Source organism: Loxodonta africana, chromosome 4 (genome assembly GCF_030014295.1).
Source record: "Loxodonta africana isolate mLoxAfr1 chromosome 4, mLoxAfr1.hap2, whole genome shotgun sequence".
NCBI classification, from domain to species: domain Eukaryota; kingdom Metazoa; phylum Chordata; class Mammalia; order Proboscidea; family Elephantidae; genus Loxodonta; species Loxodonta africana.
In genome coordinates, this window is record NC_087345.1 from 5,773,390 (window position 1) to 5,792,636 (window position 19,247).

The window sequence follows — 19,247 nt, forward strand, 5'->3', positions numbered from 1 at the left end:
GACTGACTGACATCTGTCTGCCCCACAGACGGGAGCAGTGTGGAGTGGGGGTGCAATGGATCCCTGAGAGGCTCTGCTGAGGTGTGACGTCCCCTCCGCTGAGTTCAGCTGGGGCAAAGTCTGCCAGAAGCTCTTGGCTTCGAATAACGTTTTCTTTCATTTTCTGATGGCACAAAATTTGTGTCTTTGATTAAATAGGTCCGTAATTGTTGCTCGGGCATCTTACTGTCACGTGGGGTAATCAGGTAGCCGCTCTGGGAGATCATAATAGCAGCTCACCGAACTGGCCAGGGCCCGAGGTGCGGCGGAAGTTGGACATGGCCCTCTTTCCCTGCACATGGACCCCCCTCTGTGCAGCCGCAGTCACCTGTTGACAAGCCACCTCTCGAGCAGCTTCTAAAGGGCAAGACTTGGGCTTTGGGGTCAGCAAGGCTTCGTATTGTTGTGACCATAAATTTTGCGATGATAAAAGAATGATGTAGCAAGGTTGGACATACTTACCTTTCTCCCCCAGGACAGAACCCTGCTTGAAGTCTTTTCATAAGATTTCCGACTTTCCTTTCATGTCTGCTTAATCCAGAGTGACTGGGTTCTACAGGGCCCAGAAATAAAGAGCAGCTCTTGGGTTTATAGGACCTGGTGTTAGCACTCAGTTTTCAGCTGCCCTCACTTATAAAGATGTGGGGGCGGCAAATAGTGCCAAACCATGGTTTTTCTTAGATATCGTTAACTGCATATCAATAATCAATAATTAGTCACCTCTATATGATGCTGTCAAGCTGGCAACTCCATGTGCAATGGGACCGGACTGTTGTGTCCACAGGGATCTGTTTCACTGGCTGATTTTTGGAAGTAGGTCACCAAGCCTTTCTTCCTAGTCGACCTTAGTGTAGAAGCCCCATAGAAACCCGTTCAGCGTCCCAGCGACACACAAACCTGCGCTGACGGACTGGCGGCGGCTGTGCTTGGGGTGTTGACCAGGAATTGAACCGAGGTCTCCCACATGGAGGGCGAGAACTCTACCGCTGAACCACCAATGGCTGTACATACATACGTACATGTGCATACATGTTCATGTACATACGTGTTTATAAGGAACCCTCGTGGCACAGTGGTTAAAGCACTCAGCCCCTAAATGAAAGGTCTGCGCTTCAAACCTACCAACAGCTCCTCAGTAGAAAGACCTAATTTGCTCCCATGACGATCATAGCCTGGGAAACCCTATGGGGCAGCTCCGCTCTGTCACGTGGGGTCGCTATGAGTCAGGCTTGACAGCACCTAACAGCAACATATGTATATGCACATGTATGTATATGTACGTAACAACATATACATATATAAACGTATGCTGTGTAGGCATGTATGTCTATACCTACACAACATGTATGTATACACGTGTATGGGTGTGTACATACATGACAACATATGTATATACGTATATGTGTATATAGATACATAACAACGTATGTCTATATACATACATATATGTACACATACACGCACGCACACATACATACTAAGAGTGGAGCCTCGGTGGCTCAGTGGTTAAGAGCCCGGCTGTTAACCGAAAGGTTGTCAGTTCAGGTCTACAAGCCACTTAGATAAATGTGTGTATTTATATAGGTCACCAAACAGAAGAGGCTGTCTATCCACTGAGATGAAGTAATGAAGTGTCTTCCATTAAGACCTAAAGCTTGACCAGGCTCTGTTACTCTGAGTTCATAAAGAGCATTTGCAGCCCCACATTCTCTGTTTGGGACCATGAACTTGGAGGCTTCATCAGTGTCCCCCATGAGGGAGACCTGCAGATGAGGGCAGCATGTTCCGTGCTCTTCCCTGGTGGACCTTGTTGTTGTCGCTAGGTGCCATCGAGTCAGTTCCGACACATAGCGACACTCTGTACGACAGTACGAGACACTGCCCGGTCCTCACAATCGTTGTTCTACTTGAGCCTGTTGTTGCAGCCGCCGTGTCAGTCCATCTCTTGAGGGTCTTCCTCTCAGTCAGTCCATCTCCTTGAGGGTCTTCCTCTCGGTCTATGAGAACTTGGACCTTAGTCTATGCGGCTTATGTGTGTAGCAATATCAGGCAACTCCAGAGGTTGTCACACAGTTTGTTCTTGGGAAATCTAGCCTAGTGCTGCTGGACTGCTGAGCAGGTCACCCAGGGCCGATTAATAATTCAGATTCCTGAGCCCATTCCAGCCCTCTTGAGTCTGAATGTGTAGGGTTGGGGACCCAGGGCCTCTCTGTGACACTTGGGGTGGGGACCCCAGGCCTCTCTGTGCCCACTCAGATTGGGGACCCCGGGCCTCTCTGTGCCCACTTGGGGCTGGGACCAGTGACCTCCACGATGACCCAGCTGAAACCAAGACAAGACGAGGTGGCCCAGTCCAGTGCAGTCACATCACAGCCGTCCAGGCAGGAGCTCAGTGCTGCTCTGAGTGGTTTGTGAGCTAGTGACTCATACCCTCCTCCCCCAGCACTTTGAGGTCACCCCATGGCCACCCCTACCTTACAGATGAGGGAGTGGCCATGAGGAGGCAAAGTCTCGACCAGGTGTGTACACTCGGTGGCCAGGTGTGTGCGCTTGGTGGCCAGGTGCATGTGCTTGGCGACCAGGTGTGTGTGCTTGGAGGCCAGGTATGTGTGCCCGGCGGCCAGGTGTGTGTGCACAGTGGTCAGTGAGGCTCAGGGTGGGATCCGCCTGTCCCTCCACACTGTGTCAGGTGGCGGGGGCAGCTGTGGACAGGGCTGGGCCCCGTCCCTGGCCTCTTACTGCACAGGTGCAGAAACAAGATGACGTTGCAGTGAAGCACGGTGCTATTGCTTTAAGTCTTGTCTCAGTATGAACACCTGCTGTTTTTTCTGTGACCTTCTCATGTCCCCTTGCTTGACGTACACTTTCCTCCTGGTGAGAACTCTGCGGCTGCTTTCGCTCTTGTGATCTGGGCCACGAAGCAAACACTGTTGTCCAGGGGCCACTGAAGACACCTGTGTGGAAGAACTGGGAGAGGGGCCATCAATGTCACCTGTGTGAGGAGCTGGGGAGGGGCCACGAGGTCACCTGTGTGATAGCTGGGTGAGGAATCACCTGTGTAAACAGACCACAGAGGTCACCTGTGTAGACGGACCATAGACATCACCTCTCCGGGCAGAGCACAGGAAGGTGGGGAGCCCGAGATGGCAGACACGGGAGCCCCGTGTTCTAAGATGCAGCTCAGGAACAGTCTCAATGCCCGCAGAGGCGTGTGGTCCTATAAGTACCTCGTTGATATCGTTACAAGTTCAGTCTCGTATTTGTCATGAGTCAGTCTCCGTATTTGCACTTTGTAGACACAGGACACGTCCTGCTTATTCCTCTTATTTACTCCAGGACGTGGAAGGAAAGGCAGAGCATACTGCAGGCTGCGTTGATAATTAGGATGTGTTAAGGACCTCGCTTTGCCTTTGTAGGGTCCACAGACTGTGTGTGCTACTCGACGGTCGGGACCAACGATGCGGAGACATCAGCCCTGCACATCGTCATCGGTAGGCACCTGTCTCACGTTCTCGGCAGACCTTTGCTGGCTGCGATGGATGCCAGAGCAGCCCGATTCCTTGCTGCCCATCCTGCCCAGCTGCCCCTTGGCAAGGTCTCCTCCAAGGTCTTTCCTGGGCTGACCCCTCTTCCCAACTTCAGCTCCCCCGGCCAAGATTCTGTCCAGTCCTATTTCCCACAGCTGTCAGAGGAAGCTTTAACAGTGTAAACCCCCTCACACACACCCCCGACCGGTACACTGCTAGCCACAGGGGCCAGGGTCCACGGCACACCTCTCCGCCCAGCACCCTGTGGGCCAGGGTCCACAGCACACCTCTTCCCGGCAGCCTATGGATCAGGGTCTGAAGCACACCTTTCCCAGCACCCTGTGGGCCAGAGTCCACAGCACACCTCTTCCCAGCAGCCTGCGGGCCAGGGACTGAAACACACCTCTTCCCAGCACCCTGTGGGTCAGGGTCCACAGCACACCTCTTTCCAGCACCCTGTGGGCCAGGGTCTACAGCACACCTCTGCCCAGCACCCTATGGGGCAGGGTCTGTAGCACACCTCTGCCCAGCACCCTACAGGACAGGGTCTGTAGCACACCTCTGCCCAGCACCCTACAGGACAGGGTCTGTAGCACACCTCTGCCCAGCACCCTGTGGGCCTGGGTCTGCAGCACACCTCTGCCTAGCACCCTAGTGGCTGCAGGCACCAGGGTCCATGGCACGTCCCCGACCAACACACCGGAGGCCACAGGGGCTGGAGCCCACTGTTCCTTCTGGCCTCTCATGTCCTCAGACAGGTCTCGGTGCTCTGTGCTGCCCCTTCCCTCCCTTCTTCTGCATGGGCACACTGCTAAATCGTTTGGGGGGTCTCAGCTGAAATGTCACCTTGTTGGATGCCACCCCGTTTTGCCCCTGCACCCTCTGTCCCATTCTCATCCTGCGATACCTTCTTCATGGAATCTGTCACTGTCTGAAACTGTTTTACCCATTTTGCATTTGTCTTCGCCCTCACTGCCCCCAGCACGCACACGCTGGCCAAGGGCAGCACGCCAGTCACCGGCCGACTCCCGACAGGCCCGGCAGAGCAGACTCAATTCATGTCTGCAGACGGATGAGTGCAGGAGTGAACTGGCAGCTGCTGCAGTCGACCAGCTGTCCACACACTGAGCCTGCTCTCAGCTCTTTGCAGAGAGCTTGGAAGATTTGCAGAGCTGTTTAGCCCTCTGTCAACAGTCTCACACAAAGGGCCTGCTTTGAGCCCTGGACGCAAGGGGGAGCGGTGGCTCCCTGAAGCCTCTCCAATCTCACTGAGGCGCCCGTTTGGCAAGGGCTGTGCTTCTAGCTTCCTTTCCTGCCCCTGCCCCGATAAGTATTACTCCGCACACTAGAAGTAACATAAATATTATATTTAAAAATAATACCTTCCTTATTTTGTATTTTAAAATGCCATGTGCCTTCCTTAGTCAGTGGCAGGCAGCAGTCCTCGTGGTGACAACGGACAGTTTTGTTCTCACTTTCCCAAGCCCGTCTTTGCCATCAGGGAGATTTCGTCATTGAAAAGCAGACCCAGTACCACAGTGCCCCGAGAGAAGTGGGCCACTACACTGAATACATTCTGTTCATTTTACATTTTATTTAATTAACTCCTCTGTTTGCAGAGGAGCCCCTGGGTGGTGCAAAGGGTTAAGCACTTGGCTGCTAACCAAAAGTTTCAAAGTTCAAGCCCCCCCAGAGGCACCTCGGAAGAAAGACCTGGCAATCCACTTCTGAAAAACCAGCCATTAAAGCCCTACGGAGCGCAGTTCTCACTGACACACGTGGGGTCGCCAGGAGTCACAGTCGACTCGACGGCAACAAGTCGGTTCTGTTTGGGAAGTCCCGTCGAAGGCGACAGGGCTGCCGCAGTCTGATGGGAAGGGTGCGGCCTGGGGTCGATGTGCCAGCTCACGGTGGGCACCCCTCCCCGCAGGAGACTCGCTGTCCATGGACGTGTCTGCCGTACACCACAATAGCACGCTGCTGCGCTACTCCGTGTCCCTGCTGGGCTACGGCTTCTACGGGGACATCATAAAGGACAGCGAGAAGAAGCGGTGGATGGGCCTCGTCAGATACGACTTCTCAGGTAACTCCCAGCCGTCCACGCAGCTGCAGACCCGCCACGTGCTGGTGGCAGACCGGGTGCCTTTACCTTTACCCACCTCACGTGATGTAACCTACAAAACCACTGTCCCTGGTTTACAGCTAGGAACCCGAGCGCCTGGTCTTCCTGTGTCCAGAGAGCGGTGACAGTGGGTCTGAGCCTGTGTCCAGAGAGCAGTGACGATGGGCCAGAGCCCGTATCTAGGGAGCGGTGATGTCAGGTCTGAGCCTGTGTCCAGAGAGCGGTGACAATGGGCCAGAGCCCATATCTAGAGAGCAGTGACATCAGGTCTGAGCCTGTAACTAGAGAGTGGTGACAACAGGTCAGAGCCTGTATCCAGAGAGCGGTGACCTCGGGTCTGAGCCTGTGTCCAGAGAGCGGTGACCTCGGGTCTGAGCCTGTGTCCAGAGAGCGGTGACCTTGGGTCTGAGCCTGTGTCCAGAGAGCGGTGTGTATCTGAGCCTGGACTCTGGGGTCCATGTTCCATGCCCCGGATCCAGACTAGGTAAATTTGATAGAAAACATTGTGTTCTCTGTTGGAGGTCATAGACTGATTGAGATCCAGAGAGATCCCAGCGTCCATTTTCACGTCCATAAGGTGGGTCACAGCCAGCTGTCCTGGACTGTGGAAGTGGAAGTTTTGATAGAAAAAAATAAAGCAGTAAGCATAGTAAGGACATGCTTATGGGTTGAGCGTATTCGTCAAAATAGCAGGAGCGGTCACTGTTGAGAAGTTCAGACTTAGACATCTGCCCGTAGCCAACTGCACTGCTGTTCAAGCACAAGCTGCCTTGTTGGCTTTATAGATCAGCTAGCCATCATTCCTTCGCTCAGCCACTCATGTGTTCATTCATGTATCTGTGGAGAACCTGCTGTGTACCTGCCCTGGTTCCCTGTGGGCAGAGTGGGCAGGAAGCCCTGCTGGCCTGGTGCTTACGCCCCAGCGGTAGGCAGATGAGTGTCGGCCCACTTGTCACCACTATGGGGACGGTACCTGATGGGTGGGGCCTGGGCACCAGGCGGAGGATGGAAGGTCTTGGAATATTGGGGGTCAGATCAGGGCGGGCCTGATGGCAGAGGGCCTTTCTCTCCCTCCCCTTGTCTCTGGGACGGCCCAGATGTCTTAGACCATGGAGGCCACCCATGCAGTGCTTGGGGCCAGTGGCATTGTGCACAGACATGGTGGCCATTGAGGGCACTGCAGCCCCAGCCTCAGAAGTGGCGGGGTCACAGCTTGGTCCCCAGTGTGGCCCCAGGCCCTCAGGCTCCCCCCCTCGTGCCTCCACCCACTTTCTGTGTCCAACTTGGCTGCTTTCTCAGAACAGTTGGTCAGATTCCCAGCAAACATGTTGGGGTCAGTGTGCCCCTGGGACGACTTTGCCTTAGCCGTGTGGGGGCACACAGGCGTGACATCCTGGTGGCACAGTGCACAGTCCACCACAGCTGGCCGGGGGGCCGTCTGCAGCCTTCCAGATGGCACTGGACTGCTGACCTGAGTCCTTCTAGATGCTCCACGGGTCACGGATGGCCTTGGCCAGGCCAAGCACAGCGGACACTGGGGACTTTGCTGACAGTCTGGAAGGGGCAGAGATGATGTCTTCTTCAGAGTAGGGAGGCGTGGGGGTCCTCGCTGGACACCAGCACCTGTCTGCAGGCAGAGGCCAGTGAAGGTTCCTGGAGGCAAAGACGTCCACTTGAAAGCAGCCTGGGACAAGGTCCCCAGCATGGCTAGGTCTCTCTCTGCTTCTGCCAATGGGTCTCAGGACGTGGGGGCCCGAGTCTCCAAGCCCACATGGATACCGTGCCTTCTGAAAACAGGAAGCTGGGGTGTTTGTCCTTCAGCCCCTCGGTGTTCTGTAGACAGATTCACGGTATTTCTGAAGGTGGTGATCACGGTGTCATAACCACTTACTGACCCTGTGGACGTTTTTATCCACCACGCCCTGTCCCCAGGTTTAAAGACCTTTCTGTCCCATCACTACTATGAAGGAATGGTCTCTTTCCTCCCAGCCCAGCATACCGTGGGCTCTCCGAGGGACAGGAAACCCTGCCGGGCAGGGTAAGCACTTTTCCTACTTGTTTCTATGGCAGGTGACGTGGCTTAAAGCAGGGCTGGGTGCTATTTCTGTTACAAGGGTGAGCACGGGAAGTGTCTTCTGAATGTGGGCACCTCAGGTGTGTGCAGGGCCCCACGAGTCACAGAGAGTCTCACCCCAGCCCTGCACTGTGGGCAGGACAGCATGGTCCCCGTCCACGGGTAAGGACACGACGGAGGCAATGGGAGGCCAGGCCATACTTCTCCCACTGGGTGAGGGCTCCATCCACACATCTGCTCCTGGGGGACGGTCTTTTGCACCCTTTTGGGGTCTGATGGACAGGAACGCATGTGAGAGATGAGGAAAGACAAACTCTCCCTGTTCACCATGACTCACAGATACCACGTGGGGCAGGACTGGGTGGAGCCTGGGTTTTTGGTGGGAAATGCATGTGAAGCCTTCTGGCCTCACCCACACCTGGGAGCCATTCCTGTGCCATGTGAACCCCACGCCCAGTCAGACAAATCAGCAGGATTGCTGGTGGACCCCTGAATGCAGGCCAGAGGTAGCTGCCTAGGGAGGAGGGCACAAAGGGGAACCAGCGGGCCCCCGTCCCAGGTGAGGGGGAGGCCCTGGCCCACCACCAGGCCAGCAGTCCAGCTGCAGGCGCCCCAGGTCCCCAGGAGTACCTCCGACCACTGGGTGAGCAGCCGTGCGAGCAGTTGAAGGTCGGGGGTCGGGGGTCGGGGCAGGCAGTGGGCTCTCCCTGCCCAGCAAGCCCTTCCACAGAAGCCCTTTCACCAGCCGAGGCCACCACCCAGGAACCGGCACAATACCACCCAAGGGCATGGGCTGTCCACCGCAGACCGTGAAGAGTCAGCCCCAGCTGCAGACGTCATGTGCACAGACACAGCCGTTCTCTAGTGAATCCCCCCTCGCCCCCTAATACATGTGGTAACGTGATTAGCTTAAAGGAGAACCTTAGCTCAATTTTATAACCAGTTGTCCCGAGGCCGTGGCGTCACATTGGCAACAGCGAAGCCTCTCTCTGATAATCCTGCTCTGCAGAGTAGAGTGGATCATCAAACCCCGCAAATCTGCCCTTTAAATCATTCAGGGAGCCCTGGCTGTGCAGTGGTTAAGCACTGGGCTGCTAACCGAAAGGTCAGTGGTTCGAGCCCACCAGCTGCTCCTCAAGAGAAAGACGTGGCAGTATGCGTCCATAAAGATTTACAGCCTTGGAAACCCTGTGGGGCAATTCTCCTTTGTCCTATAGGGTCACCATGAATCAGAATCGACTCCAAAGCACAGGTTTAGTTTTTATAGGTTTAAGTCATTCCGACTTAGGACCTCCTTCCCCCGAGCCCCTTCCTTCCTTCCTTCCTTTCAGTGGAGGGTTTGAGGCCATACAGTCAGAATACTGAGAGGCAGTTGCCATGAGTCTGGTTATTGATGGGCCACTTTGCAGGGCCAGTGCTTGTCCTTTCTGACACCGTATGAGCCCGGTGGTACCTGAGACCAAAAGATATTCTAGGCCAGTGGACCAGGCAGTGTTTCATTCTGTTGTACACAGGGTCACTGTGAGTCGGAACCAACTCAGCAGCACCTAACAACCACAGTGGCAGTGTCCTAAGCTGGCTCTTCAGCGTTTGTTATCTGAAAGTAAATGAACTCTTACCCACCTGGAGTCCCCCAGTGGACTCTGCACTTTAGCCGTTGATCCCAGCTGGCGCTGTGCCGACTCCAGGCCTGGGTGCAAAGGGCCATGTAGAGGGTGGAGCGTGTGCTGTGGTTTTTGCTGTTCACGATGTTTGTACATCTTAGAGGAGTGGGGGCAACAGGTAAGCACTCAGCTGCTAACCCAAAGGTTGGTGGTTCAAACCCACCTGGCAGCGCTGTGGAAGAGAGGCCTGGCAACCTGCTTCCGTAAAGATCACACCCTAGAAAACCCTACAGGGCAGTTCTGCTCTGCCACATGGTGTCGCGATGAGTCGGACTTGACTCGACAGCACCCAACAACAGCAATAAATTTTAGAGACGAACATGTCGATGAGTAATTTTTTAAAAGTAGATCTACTTTTGAAAATTCAAATTAGTATGTACAAGAAATATATCCAGTGAAGCCTTTGAAATGGAGCCGTTTATTACATGAAAAGAGCCGGGATATTTTTCTGTGTGCCAGAGACAGGTATTTCACTGTTACATACAGGTGTTAAAGAAAAGCTCGTTGTTCTTGTCTTTCAGATGCTTTGTTTGCAGGCAGAGCAAGCAGCAGCTCGAAGAAGAGCAGAAAAAATCACTGTATGGCTTAGAAAACACTGGTAATTTCTATCCGACAGTCTCCAGGCTATAATCATGTGTTCTAGAATTTTTTTTAACTTTCTGCCGTCGCTCAGCACACTGGCTTGTCTCCCTGAGGTCTTGTCTTTTTCATTTTTCTGTGTCGCCTTGCATATCGGTTTTCTCTTTGGCTTCAGGCAGCAGCAAATTGCTGTCGTTGACCAGACCTTTGGGGACAATAGATTTTGTAGAAACTTCCACGTACGCCATCTTCCTCTGAGTCGCTGTTGTAACACCAAGCCAGGGCCCCTGTTTCCTCATCCTCTAGAATAGGACCATAAACTTTTCCCGTTAAGGTCCAGGTAGTCTGTGTTTTAGACTTGTGGGTTATGTGGTCTTTGCCGCGGCCGCTCCACTCTGCCACTGTGGAGTGAAAGCAGCCACAGAAAATACGTCAGGGAGAGGACCAGGCTACATACCAAGAAAACTATATTTCTAGACACTGAAAGTTGAATTGCACGTCATTTGTACATGGCACAAAGTATTCTTTTGACTTTTTCCAACGATTTAAACATGTGAAATTGTTTCTCAGCTCATAAAAAAAAAGGCCACACAAAATCAGGTGACTGGCCAGGTTTGGTCTGTGGGCCATAGTTTGCCAACTCCTGTTCCAAGCCGTTGTCCATAAGGCCATTGTGCCTTTGCAGGGAGCAAGCCCTTGGGCACAGCAGTCAGGTCAGCTTCCTGGGCAGGTGGGCAGTCTTCAGGTGGGTGCTGTTGGTGTTGATGATGAGGAGTCCGTAGCATGAACTCCTAATGGTGTGGTCCAGTGACCCCTGAGGTGCCCAGACCAGAGGGGGGCTCAGAGGTGATTTGATCCCAGCTCCTGTCAGGATGAGAACACTGATCCTGCACCCATGTCCTGCATCATGTGACGTCTGCCCTGCTCTTTCTGCTTCAGAGGAGGTGGAGGAGTGGAAGGTGGTCTGTGGGAAGTTTTTGGCCATCAACGCCACCAACATGTCCTGCGCCTGTCCCCGGAGCCCCAGAGGCCTCTCCCCGGCTGCCCACTTGGGGGATGGGTCTTCCGACCTCATCCTCATCCGGAAGTGCTCCAGGTTCAATTTCCTGAGATTCCTGGTCAGGCACACCAACCAGTACGACCAGGTGAGCGGAGGTGGCTTTTCTGTGTGACCTGTGGCGTCAAGCGATCACACTGAGGTAATGTGATTTACAGAGGGCGTTGTCCTTAGCTGCCGAGAGCTGACCCTGCTGAAGCCTCTCCACCACGGGCACCCCTGCTAGTGTTTGATGTACCGGCGGCACAGTTTCCAGCATCACAAACCGACAGACCAGTGGCGGTTATGGAGAGTAGAAATCCATTATTTAATTCAAAGGAAGGAAAAACAGATTTTGTTTGTTTGTTTGTTTGCTTTTCACTGATTTCTAAACTCTTAGTGACAGTTGCTCCTTGTAGAATGTCACATAAAAATATAGACCTTCCATGGCAGAAGCAGCGAGGCCTGAGGGTTCACATGCATCTTCCCACCTGGTGTTTCCCTTCCTGCTTAAAAGCTGAACGAAGAGAGCGGTGAAGTGCCACACTGCCCTGGCAGGCTGCTGGCAGTACACTCCTTAGGCTCCCAGATGTGGGCTCCGCTCAGGCCCTTCCAGCTTCCAGCGAGCCGTTCCGTCGTCACCGACATCATGGACATCGTTGCATCTGTGATGTCAACAGAACTGAGACTTTGGTGACAGTCTCTATTTTTTGTAAAAATTTTTATTTAAGTTCTAGGCCAACACAGCTTTAATATGACATCTTAAATAACCATTGCCATTGAGTCGATTCTGACTCACAGCAACTCTGGAAGACAGAGTAGAACTGCTCCATAGGGTTTCCAAGGAGCGGTTGGCGGATTCGAACTGCCAACCTTTTGGTTAGCAGCCGAGCTCTTAACCACTGCACCACCAGGGCTCCTCATCTTAAATAGTGCTTGCTGAAACGATAATAGAAAATTCTACAAATCGCTACTAATTAAGTACAGAATTCCTTAAAAAGTGTGAGTCTCTTTGACTGGTCCTGGGAAGGCAGGTGTCACTGTCTCTAAGTAATGAGTCAGAGGTATTGACCCAGTGGGGGTGTCCCCTGAGAAGGGCACTGTGTGCAGCCAAAGGAAAAGGCTCGCTGGTCCACCCCCGGCTGAGACCTGAGAGGCTTGTCTTGGGACTTTCCACGTCCCCAGCCCAGTGACTTCAGGAGTGACATTGTCCCTCTCACCCTGTCTCGGTAGTTTGACTTCACGTTTGTGGAAGTTTATCGTGTTAAGAAGTTCCAGTTCACATCGAAGCACCTGGAGGACGAGGACAGCGACCTCAGGGAGGGCAGCAAGAAGCGGTTTGGGCAACTCTGCAGGGACCACCCCGCGTGCTGCTGCACCGCCTCCAACAGCTCCTGGAACTGTGACGGGGAGGTTCTGAGCAACTCTGCCATCGAGGTCAGGTGAGCACAGGCAGGTGGCCAGGTGAGCATAGTGTCCCTCCAGCCAGGTGAGTGCAGGCAGGTGGTCAGGTGAGCACAGGCAGTACCTGTGGTCAGATGAGTGCAGGTCTGCTCTCACACCAGGTGAGCACAGATGGACCCTCAGGCCAGGTGAGCACAGGTGGGCCCCCAGGACAGGTGAGGGCAAGTGGGTGGTCAGGTGAGTGCTGGTGGGTGGTCAGGTGACCACAGGCAGGTGGACAGGTGAGTGCAGGTGGGTGGTCAGGTAAGTGAAGGCAGGTGGTCAGGTGAGCACAGGCGGTACCTGTGGTCAGATGAGTCCAGGCCTGCCCTCACACCAGGTGAGCACAGGTGGATCCTCAGGCCAGGTTTGCACAGATGTGCCCCCAGGTCAGGTGAACCAGTTGAGCCCTCAGGCCAGTTAAGGGCAGGCGGGTGGTCAGGTGAACACAGTATCCCTCCAGTCAGGTGAGCACAGACAGATGGTCAGGTGAGTGCAGGCAGGTGGTCAGGTGAACACAGGTGGGTGGTCAGGTGAGCACAGTATTCCTCTGGCCAGGTGAGTGCAGGCAGGTAGGTGAGTGTAGGCGGGTAGTCAGGTAAGTGCAGGGTAGGTGGTCAGGTGAGCTCAGGCAGACCCTTGGGCCAAGTGAGCCAGTTGGGCCCTCAGGCCAGGTGAGGGCAGGCAGGCCCTCCGGTCACCTGCCTGCATCCACTGAGCCAGCTGAGTCACTATGTGTCCCCACGGACGTGTGCCACAGGAGAGCAAGGCACCAAGTGCTCCCGGAGCTGTGGTGACGCCTGCGTCTTACAGTCTAGAACACAGACGCTAACAGTGCACTGTAAATGGGCTTTTTTGTTTCCGTTATGAAATCTGGGGTGAGATAGCATTATCTTAGTTTTGGGAAGACTCTAGGGTGTCTAGCCAGGCTGCATTCTGTTTTGCAGGTAGTTGTCATGGGTTTGTTTTTAATTGTGGTAAATCCATAGGTAACAAAACACTTGCCGTTTCCACACTCCTCGCATGTGAAGTTCACTGTCAGAGGCTGTTGACTCCTCTCCCATGTGTTCCTTTGTCCCCACCGCCCACCCCCGGCGCTCCACCCTGGCACTGGCACTGGTCTCTGGCCTGGCATTCTCATTCATCTTCTAGCTAAAGAACAAAACAGAACCACCTTCAGGACATTTTCTAAGTCCTGGGCTTGCTGTATCCGGCCGGACAAGGTCCCAGCCCTCAAGGAGCCCCCGTCCCAGCATAGACCACAGCCTGGCCACAGGGACGTGGCGGGGCATGGGGTAGAAGAAGGTGAGGAAGAGCAGGGGAAGGAAGCCAGGTTCCTAGAGGCACGTGGCCAAGGAAGATAGGGAGTTGGTGTGGCCTGCAAGCGTGCCCAGGGAGTTTGGAGCCGTGAGGCTGGTTAGATTGGCCCAGGGAGAACCAGAGGGGCTGGAGCCTGGAGGCCCCACCTGCCACCTTGCCCCCTTGTGCCCAGGTAGAGAAGCCCAGAGGATACTTGTGTGGAACCTGGGGACACTGAGAGTCCCGAGCACCCAGCACACCCAGGCCTGGCCCTGCTGGAGTCTGCCATGCCTGCTCCCTGATCTGCCTGGCCAAGTGGGGAAATGATGACCTTCCCAAACTCCTAGGGGCCCATTGTGTTTCGTTCTGGAAATCTGTAATGGGGTGAATTATATTACATAACCAGATGAAACAGGCACACAAAGAAAGGTCGTTTCTTCTTTGGTTTTTTTTTTTAATATGGGATCAAAAGTTAATGATTTGAAAAGACACAATAAACTCGAAGTTGTTTACAAAAAAGGGTGTTAAACTGGGTGTGGGTGAGAAACTCGTATGAGGCCGGAGGACACTGTAGAAGTCTAGAGGGTTCTGTACAGGTCACTTTGCACCTGGCTCAAGCTATGAGTCGGAATCGACTCAATGGCACTAGGTTCTAAGGTCTTGGTCTGCTTTACCGAAGCCAAACCTGGCACTCGCTGACCATGCGTTGGGGGTCCAGATTACATGAGAAGGATGGCGAGGGGGCCCACCAGTGCCCCGCTCCCCCAACACTGGACAGTGGGGAACGCGTGTACCCTGATGTTGAAGCGGAAGTATCTAAGGTCGTGGGCGTGCCACTGTCTGATGGCGCCCCACTTTCGATGTGACGTCCAGTCGTGGCCCAGGTGCAGGGTCGAGACGCTCTGCCACCAGCGCCCACACGAGCTGATGGAGTGGGGCTCTCAGACCTCGAGGTCGTGTGTCTGATGCTCCTGGATGGGCCACCACCGTCTGGGCTGTTGCTGCTTTGGTCAGGACCCGGTTAGCAGGGAGCGATTGCCCGCCCCACTCAGGAAGATTACAGAAAACCCACTGAGACCGTTGTACACTCAGGACTCGGCTCTGTTGACTCATCTTACAAGGAAATGGGTAACATTTGATGACGGCTTACATTTGTACTAAAGAAATAGGAGACTTTAAAAATTCGGAGAGGCATTCTTTTAAGAAATACAGCTCACATGTTTTGAACAGTGAATGATTTCATTATAGGATTCGTATTACTCACAGATTTCTGAGTCGTCATCGATATCATTCGGTGTAATGAAAGGTGCTGTCGTGTGTGGGGCAGGCCCCGCAGGCAGGGACCCAGGAGCCCACTCAGATCACCCGAGCCAAGTCTTCGTCCCGGAGCTTGCTGTTGTAGAAGGCATGGTCCCCTGCAGGGGGCTGGGACCCCAGCGTCAAACTCCAGGGACTGCCTCAGCGTGGGGCCCACCAGGAGGGAGTGCCCCATCCTTCTTCCTTTCCTCCCTCCCTCCCTCTCTTTTTTCTTTTTTTTAATGTAAATATACAGTAAAACCTGTAAGAGGCGGAACCATGTAAGGCAGAAACCTGTCAGAGAAGGAAAACGCAAATATTTTCCACTAAAACGACCGATAGAAAAGTGGTAAGACTGCAGCCTGTCAAAGGTGGAAAACTTGTGAGACGCAGAAAAACAAGGCAGTCCCATCACGTTGCGGCTCTCACAGATTGCACTGTTTATGTAACAAGTCTCGAGCCTTTCAGCATTCTTTGTGCCCACAATTCAGTGACGTTAGTTCTTGCCCACTCTCTCTCCACGATGATTCTCACACATCTCTGTGTGCAGGTGCTGCCAGCTCTGAGGCCTCACCCGCACCCTGGGCACCCGCTTTTTCTGCAAATTACTGAAACGAGAGCATGGGCTGAATGGGGGTCTGTCACTGTGAGGAGTTAGTGAGCAGGGTTTGGGATTAGTCCTGGCTCCATGTGGCTCTCCTTGGCTCCCCAGTGCACAAAATGGGGGGCTCAGAGGGTAAGTGGGTCACTGCAACCCCTGACCCACAGGTGACGGGCCCAGGGCTGGTCCACGGTTAGGGGAGCCTCCGCCTCCGACCCCGGCCAGGTGTGGGGCTCTCTGGGCTGCAGGTGGAGGGACCCACAAGGCTTCAGATGTGGCTGTTTGCTCTGCAGGGTCCACTGCCAGCTGGTTCGGCTCTTTGCACGGGGGATTGAAGAGAATCCAAAGCAAGCATCGCACGGCTGAGGCCCCTGACGCCCCATCCACGTTGCTGCCGCCCCAGGGCAAGTGTGGGAGCAACTGAAGGAAACGGCGACCGACCAGTTATGGCGATATATGCATTCTAGAACTCTAGACGTTTATTTTTGATAGTTCAATCTTGATTTCAGGAAAGGACCTGTGGTCAACAATGTCCTGTATATGTTTGGCATCTTGAGTTCCTTGTGACTCCTTGGGCTGGGCTTCACGTGACCGATCCGCAGAGGTAGGGGCGTTGCTCCGTAGATTTCAACAACGCCAGCCGCACAGATTTTCAAACGGCCACACTTAGTGGCTCCTCTGCAGTACTCTTAGGAACGTGATAATAGGAGCGCACGCCACTGAGGCTGCCCCATCCGGGCACGAGGTGGCCACAAGGCCACTCTGGCCAGGCACGAGACTTGTCCTGTAGTTGTTCGTGGTCAAGTTCTGGAAGGCAGTGGATTCTCCGCCTTCCTTTTATCTTCACCTTAGGTTATGACCACAGTGTGACCGCTTGGTCCTTCCTGCACTCTGCAACTACAATGCAACACGGTCCTGCTGGAGGCGACCTCAAAGCTTTAGGCCGTTTCAGTGTAAGGCAGGCACTAGGCACTAGGAGTCAGAAGATTTTATCCTTAAAACCTCAGCCCTTGCTTTCAACCTAGTCTTGCTTCTGAGACAATTCAGCCGGCAGCAGGAGCCCCGGGGTTCACTCTGTAAACAGGTGCCAGGAGCTGGGGCTCCATAAACAGGGACTCGGCCGCGGGGGCAGTTTGTAAAGTGCTAGCCAGGTTTTTACCGTCACGAATGGAAAACACCGAAGCTGTACATCGACAAGAGGTAGATGGTACAGCTAGGCTTTGCGAGGGAAACGGGAAGAAGCTGGCATTCGACAGGTAAAAAAACACGCCTTGTAATTCTTTGTGAACTTGAGACACGAGCATCCTGCCCCAGGCAGGGCACACGTTCCAGCCACGGGGGGGCTGTGGGGCCGGCTCCGGAGCCCCGCGGGTCTGCATTTTTCCTTTCTTCATACTCATTCCTGTGTATTTATTGAACGTTCCATTCTTTTCAGCCAGAACTGTCAGTGGCGTCTTCGTTGTCTGTGTTTTGTCCCTGTCCTCACTGATCTCTCACCTCCTGCTAAAGCACGTGGGTGTAGGCTAGCTAGGGGAGACCCCCCTGAAAACATTCCTGCTCAAACCCATGGCCACTTCTCAGTCGTGTCTCTGTCTTGTGTTATTTTTATCCATGCCCGTGGGCATGCTGAAGTGTCTGTAAAATAATTTGAAATACAGCGAGAGGCAGCTTGAACTCTGGTTTGCAGGGAGGTGACTGTTACAGGAGGGCTGTCCTGCAGTGCTGACGGGGTGGATGTCACAGGTGAAGCAGTGTGTCCCTCTAACACTGTCCTGAGACTCCATTCAGAGCGGTTTACGTTGTCACGTGGACGCCAAGGTTCCTGCTGCAGCATTTTGGCCTGCCCCGGTCAGGATAAAGGGCGGGTCTCCGGCATTGTTTACGGACCACGTGATCGGACGGTTGCACGGAGAGCAGCTGTTTCTGGTCTGAATGCTTTGCTCCTGGGTGGAGGCCGGCAGCTCCCTGGGAGCAGGCAGTGGCCGCCGGGGTCCCCGGAGCCCCGAGCAGCACTGGCTTACGGGGTAGAGGACACGCAGCACACGGTCCTTCCCAGGACCACAGGGTCAGGCACAGTGTCACTCCCAGCCCCGAGTGGGCTGCGGGAAGAGGGTTCCTGGGGGTGCTGTGGGGCCCTGGGAGCCCTGGTGTTGCCCCTTGAAATTGTGTTACTTTGCAGGGTCCCCCAAAGATTCCTCGAAGCCTTTATTGTCCCCGGCAAATTTTTCCAATGCATGGCCCACCCTAAAATCCACTGCCAATTGTAGAGACAGGGCCCAGGCAAAGAGTCAGCATCTTACGCTCAACAAGATACCCCCGGCCATGCCGAGGGGCCAGTTTTGGCATAGCTCTGGTGTTCTCACCAACTGCATACTGACATTCAAAAGGGCAAACCTAGAAACTTCTCTGGGCTCATGGCAGGACTCCCCGAGCCCCCAGGTGACCTGCACACGGGGCAGGAGGTGACCCCTCAGACAGGCCTAATCAAAGGCTCCAGCCCTCATGTGTCCTCACTTAGCTGGAATATCCACAACACAGTCGTTCATAGTTTTAAAAGAAAGAAAGCAAGAAAAGTGACGGTTAGATATGAGAACATAGGGTCACTTAGAAGGTTTAGTCTACGTTTTGATGAACTTCCTTGCTCATTGGTGCAAAAAAAACTAGGCAGCAGTCAGCCCAGGACTTTCCGCTTCTCCTGACGAGGAGCGGAGAGCCTTGTAAGCTGTCCCCGAGTCACGAGGGGCACAGATTTGACTTGTCCCTTAATGCAATCTTGTACGACAGGGAAGTGTTGGTGGGGAAAAGGTTGCTTAATTTTCTTTCAAATCTTGCTGGTTTCAAGATTAGAAAATGGCACATTTGACCTGATACATTTGAGAAGACAAAAATAAAGTTACTTTGGGCAGAGTTTGGCTTTTTTCCTTTCTTTTATAAATCCTCGTCATTTTCGAAGCGTAGTGTTTTCTATGGAAACGTACATCTACACTTTAAAGAGCCAGGATAAACAGAACAATGGCGCACCCTCCACGCACACCGAGAAACTGAACTTCACGGGAAGCTCCCTGCCCCCCTCGGAGGCAACTGCCATCATGGAATTTGAGTTTATCGGGTCCTGGCTTTTCCCCACGTTCTCATTCTCTGACAGTCTGCCGTTTGGCCTCACGGGCGTTGCACTTTCTCAAACAGTGATTGCATTGAGTGTCGTTTTCCCTAACTTGGGATGCACCCACGTGGGCGTGCAGAGCTGGGGGCTTCGTGACTCTGCTGGGCAGTGGTAGCCCAGCCCGGTGAGCTGTGAACTTCCAGGCAGACACCATCATCCATTCTTCTCTGGGGCCTTGGCGTTGTTTCTGGCTGGTCCAATGCTAGACATGGGCAGTAGAGGGCGCTGGAGGGACACTGGTTCAGGGCTGCGTGCTGGCAGCGGGCAGCTCACAAAAGGTGGATTCCAGAGAGTCCCATCAGCACAGCCCCTTACCACCCTCTCTGGCAGGGGCTTCTAGACCCTTCCTCGGTGTTCTGCCTCAGTCAGGGGGTGGTGGCTGCCCCCTCCATCTGTGATTCCTG

The 19,247-nt window shown here is 53.9% G+C and overlaps 1 protein-coding gene across 3 annotated transcripts in view; it reads left to right on the forward strand.

Moving 5' to 3' along the window:
- Positions 1 to 18,587, forward strand: part of CERK (ceramide kinase) — a 68,827-nt gene extending 50,240 nt beyond the window's left edge. For all 3 annotated transcript variants that reach the window (XM_064283353.1, XM_064283354.1, XM_023540009.2), the window contains 7 exons: positions 3,456 to 3,530; positions 5,497 to 5,649; positions 7,621 to 7,726; positions 9,948 to 10,024; positions 10,945 to 11,150; positions 12,275 to 12,483; positions 15,974 to 18,587. In XM_064283353.1, the coding sequence (XP_064139423.1) occupies positions 3,456 to 3,530; positions 5,497 to 5,649; positions 7,621 to 7,726; positions 9,948 to 10,024; positions 10,945 to 11,150; positions 12,275 to 12,483; positions 15,974 to 16,046 (899 nt within the window). In that variant the 3' untranslated portion in view covers positions 16,047 to 18,587. The remainder of the gene's footprint in view (positions 1 to 3,455; positions 3,531 to 5,496; positions 5,650 to 7,620; positions 7,727 to 9,947; positions 10,025 to 10,944; positions 11,151 to 12,274; positions 12,484 to 15,973) is intronic.
- The last annotated feature ends 660 nt before the right edge of the window (positions 18,588 to 19,247 follow it).